Below are 4,575 nucleotides of genomic sequence, written 5' to 3'. Positions count from 1 at the left end.
ATCTATTTTCTTTTGCAGTACCGAGTATTGAACCCAGGACATTTTATCTCCAAACTATACCTCCAGCCTTTTTTTTTTTTTAAATTATTTTTTTCAAACAGGGTTTGCTAAGTTGCTGAGGTTGGTCTTGAACCTGTGACTCTCCTGTTGCAGCCTTCCCTTTCCTTTCTTTGTCTATTTTTATTGAGTTCTCCACTTTCATTTTGGATCATGCATATTTTTGAAATCATGTGTATTTTTGAAATCTTTTTGAAATGATGCAGAAAATCAGTAAGCAAATAGAGTTAATTTAAAAAAACAACAACTGGGTAAATGACTCCCAAGTTCAAATCCACACCCTCAGATCTGAACTAGAGCTCTTGCTCTAGAGAGGAATTTAGTAAGCTGAGATTGTCCTTGCACCCCATCCAAGGGTCATACATTTCTAAGATATTATTTAATGCAGTCTCACAAGCATGATGTTCAGAGGTTTGTTAGAAAAACCCTAACAATCATTTTAGTGTTTAATGAAACTCTGCATTTTGATATCTGGAACAAGTTCACAGAAGCTGGGGAGCATGAAGAAAAACATGCCTATCTGCCTTAAAAAACTTTCACTACCATATTGATTTTTTGTGTGCGTGTAGTACTGGGGATGGAACCCAGGGGCTTTTCTACCTCCGGGCTATACTTCCAGACCTATTTGGAAAGAGGGTCTCCCTAAATTGCTGAGAGCCTTGCTAAGTAGCTGAGGCTGGCTTCGAACCTGTGCAGTCCTCCTTTCTCAGCCTCCCAAGTGCTGGGATTACAAGTGTGCACCACCACGCTCGGCTACCATATTGATCTTTAATTTTTTTTAAACCAAGTTTGCTAGGAAGACGACTATTGCCTTTAGGAAAATAAGGAGAGCAAAGCTTAAAATATATAAAGATACTATTTGGGAAAAATGGCTTCTGAAATGAGAGTGGTTCATGGGATCCGCATGAGATTAACACCAGTGGTGTCAGCTAACGCCTGTGCTCTCTCTTCTTATGCTACAGAAAGTTCGAGCACCTGCCACCGGCCTGCTACTACTTGAATGCATAAATGTCATTGGTAAAAGGGAATTCTTTTACCTATGTTAAGATTTTGATTTTTTGCATTCGTATTTCTCTTGAACATATTTAATGAATACATTCCCTCCCCGTTGATCTAGTTGTGTACTAAGCTTGACAGATCGTATTTAAACTAAGCAGATTCCTTGAATCCTAAAACCAACTGAAAACTTCGTTTTTGCAGATATTACTGATATTAGTTTACAACGAATCCCCCAAGGATATATGTCATGCATCAGACACTCTTTGTCATTGAGTTTAGGAAAGGGAAAACACAGTGTTGTTAAACACTACAATAAAATTTTAAAATGAACTCAGGAAGCTAGAGTTTCAATCAATTGATAAGGGGATTAAAAAAGATCTAAAAATTATAGTTATTTGAGTTTTAATGGGCTATGTTGGCTATGGGTATGGCATGCAATTTATTTAAAAGCATATTTAAGTCTGCTGTCAGTGGTGTTCCATGTAATGCTGAAGCCCAGTGACTCAGTCATGATGTCCTAAGTTTGGTTGTTTCGTCTGCACTTATCAGGCTCCTGAGCTGCTTTTCTCTGAATCGGGACCCCCGGGGCAGGTACCACACTTCTCAGGCCATCACATAGCACTCAGTGTGTTCTCAGTAACCGCCGCCCCCTCTCCATAACCCTGACACATGCCAAACAGGTATGAGCCGCAAACGTTAAGAACAGACTTAAATGTTAGTCCACATGTTCTGAAAAACCTTTGGCAGGATGATAAACTGAGGTGAGAGAGGTCAAGGAATTTCCTATTTTGTCCCACTTTTAAAAACTCTCACAAAGACCTTAACTTGATTAGAATCATTCTCACATACATGCTATCCAAGAGTGGAATTTATAGTCTATGTGGGTTTTTTTCCCCTGTAGCAAAATTTTTCATATCCTGTTTCTGAGAAAATTCTTTTAAGAATCCTTCTTATGCCCCAAATTTCGATCTTACCAGGTAGATATTTCCTGGGTGTCGGTGCTTTGGGAAATAACAGGAAAACTAAAAGTGAGTTACCCCAGAGGTACAAGGTTCAGAGGTGAAATGTGATCTCCTGGAATGCAATTACCTAAGTAGCTGGGATTCCACATTTCTTGTTTTCAGAGTAGCACCCACCAATTTAGTGGTTGCATATCTCAAAAAACGACAGAATTTATAATTTTAGAAACAAGAAACAGAACCTGCAATGTGATCTCAGTGGCTGGATCACTTTTCCCTGCAAAGATTTTTATCTGACTATAAAACAAATGGCTACTTCTTCAAGGCAAATTAGTGCCATGAGATCACGCTCCACCTTTGCCCTCCCCCACCCTCAGCAGAGTGGAGAGTCTGGCAGGAGGGAAGGCCTGACAGGGAGTTCATTTCTGCCAATGCCTTTCTGGCCCTCACTGCGAGAGGATATTTTGTTTTCTCTGGGCATTTAAGTAGGGCTTCAGTGGACTTTTTACTATATTATTGGGTCTGCATGACTGTTTTATGGTGAATCTGAAATCTTTGGGGAACCATTTCAGAGGTTTTGACCTTTGCAGAACCCCAAAATTATAGTTTTGGAATTGTAAGAACCTTGGTAAACATAAGTATGTGTCTTCTCCATAAAGTTTTGGAGTGTGAGATTTCAGGACCAAATATTGCTTACTGAGGAAGGGCTGGCCCCTGCCCTCCTACCCTGACCCCGGGGAGCAGCTCAGCCTCACGCGCTGAGAACTGAGCTTTACCTTTGGAATCTCCAGCGGTCGCAACATCTGCCTGCACCTCCAGAGGACTGTGGCCTCAGAGGGATCCAAGAAGCTTGCCTCTTGCTTCTCAGGGTCTCATGAAGCAAAAGGGTTCACTCAGAGAAGCAGAGGCCTAGGAGACAGTTGCTGCCATCAACTCTGATGGCTGCATTGAGATGGGATTTTGTGTAGCCCCTTGCTTACTGTTGGTTAAAGGGGACCAGCTAGGGGCCCTGAGCTCAACCCTTCGACGGAGCTATCCTGAAGAGCACAAATAGCAAATGACAGGCTGTGATTGGGGAAGGCTGGATTTGTGAAATGAGAGTCAAAAAAGTTTTCACCTTCTAGCCCACAGGTTAATTTACCAAAAATCACTGATCATCACCATCACGTCTACCCTCTTGCCTGTTTGCTCTTACTCCGGAGAGTAATCTAGCTCGTCATTCGCAATCAGGGCCTCTGAGTTCTGTTTGTGTTTGCCTTTGCCCTTCGCTTTGCTACTCGTCCGGCTGTTTGCCTTCGCATCTGACATCTGCTGGTAATAGAAGCCTTTGTCTTCGGCCGGCCCGCCCCAGTTCTCCTGGCTCTCGCCCTCTGTGGCGTAGGAGAAACCGTCCTCCACGGAGAAGGGGTCGTCCACGTCATAGCGCTGGTATGTGCTCTGATGCAGGGCCTCTTCCCGGGCGCTGATTTCCAGGGTGCTGTTCCAGATCCCATACCCGAAGTAAATGAGCATCCCTGCAGGGGGAGACACAGGTGGATAAGCAGTTATTTAGGGGTCCCTGGGACTGGTAGAGGGATTGCCCTTGAAGGTGATACCAGAGCTAGAGGCAACGTGTATTCTTTGATCTATACAGTGTCTTGAAAAGCCTCAAACAGCTGCCCATTAAAAAATTGGGAGAGGTTGCATCATGCAACTGATATGATAGCTCTACCTGGAGTCAAAAGGCCTGAAGACATTGTGCCCATGTTTCCGTGTGACAATTTTTGGCTAGTTACTTCTTTAGACAGGACACAGCCCTCTAGGCCACCTCGGTCCCCACCTCTTCTGCTGACATCCAGTTTATTACTTTCACATAGCTGGCAGTCAGAAATTTGTGTTTTTGCCCTGCCTTAAATATTTATGGATTGACAAAGCATATTGTAAAGTTTTATCATCTGTTGCCTGCACATAAGGGCCCTGGCGCTTGTCTCCCTGCTTAGCAACATGTGGACATCTTGCCATTTTTCACTCACCAGTGGCATAATACATTCCTGTCATCAGAGCGGCCCACTTTCTTCCATGGGCTCCCAGAGTATCTACTGAATGTCACTATAATGGCCCTTAGGACATCTGTTGTGGTATTATCAGATTCTGCAGAAAACTTCGTGCATAGCATTTGTTAAATGAATGAATGAGAGCTCCTGGTGAGTGTAGAAAGCCCCTAAGGAAAGCGAACTGGCCTCCCTAGTTATAGTTGGTATTCCTATGTGGTAATGTTTCATTCCTATTTTTTGGAATAATGGAATCATATAGTTTGAGTGCCCCATCTTTCACTTTGAAAGCTCATAACATTCAAGACTCTAGAATTATAGCTTGGTAGCCACGGGTAATGATAAAGAGTGTAGGCTCTGGGTTCAAATATTCCCTCCATCACTGGTCACTGTGTAACCCTGAACTCAACTGTTGCTTATCCTCTCAGTTCCCTCCCTCCTTCCTCCCTTCTTTTCTCCTTCCCTCCTCCTCCTCCTCCTCCTCCTCCTCCTCCTCCTCCTTCTCCTCCTCCTCATCCTCCTCCTTTTCC

General features: G+C 43.4%; 1 protein-coding gene across 1 annotated transcript in view; it reads right to left on the bottom strand.

Annotated features, from left to right (window-relative positions):
- Positions 1 to 3,206: 3,206 nt before the first annotated feature.
- Positions 3,207 to 4,575, bottom strand: part of SLC7A14 (solute carrier family 7 member 14) — a gene marked incomplete at both ends in the record, with an annotated part of 60,537 nt that continues 59,168 nt past the window's right edge. Inside the window, one exon of the mRNA XM_080695696.1 lies at positions 3,207 to 3,529. Coding sequence (XP_080551822.1) covers positions 3,207 to 3,529 — 323 coding nt within the window. The remainder of the gene's footprint in view (positions 3,530 to 4,575) is intronic.

The sequence above is a fragment of the Muscardinus avellanarius genome, assembly GCF_963383645.1.
Source record: "Muscardinus avellanarius genome assembly, chromosome: 5".
NCBI classification, from domain to species: Eukaryota; Metazoa; Chordata; class Mammalia; order Rodentia; family Gliridae; genus Muscardinus; species Muscardinus avellanarius.
The sequence above is the reverse complement of the archived record's forward strand: the minus strand, read 5'-3'. Positions and strand labels throughout refer to the sequence as shown.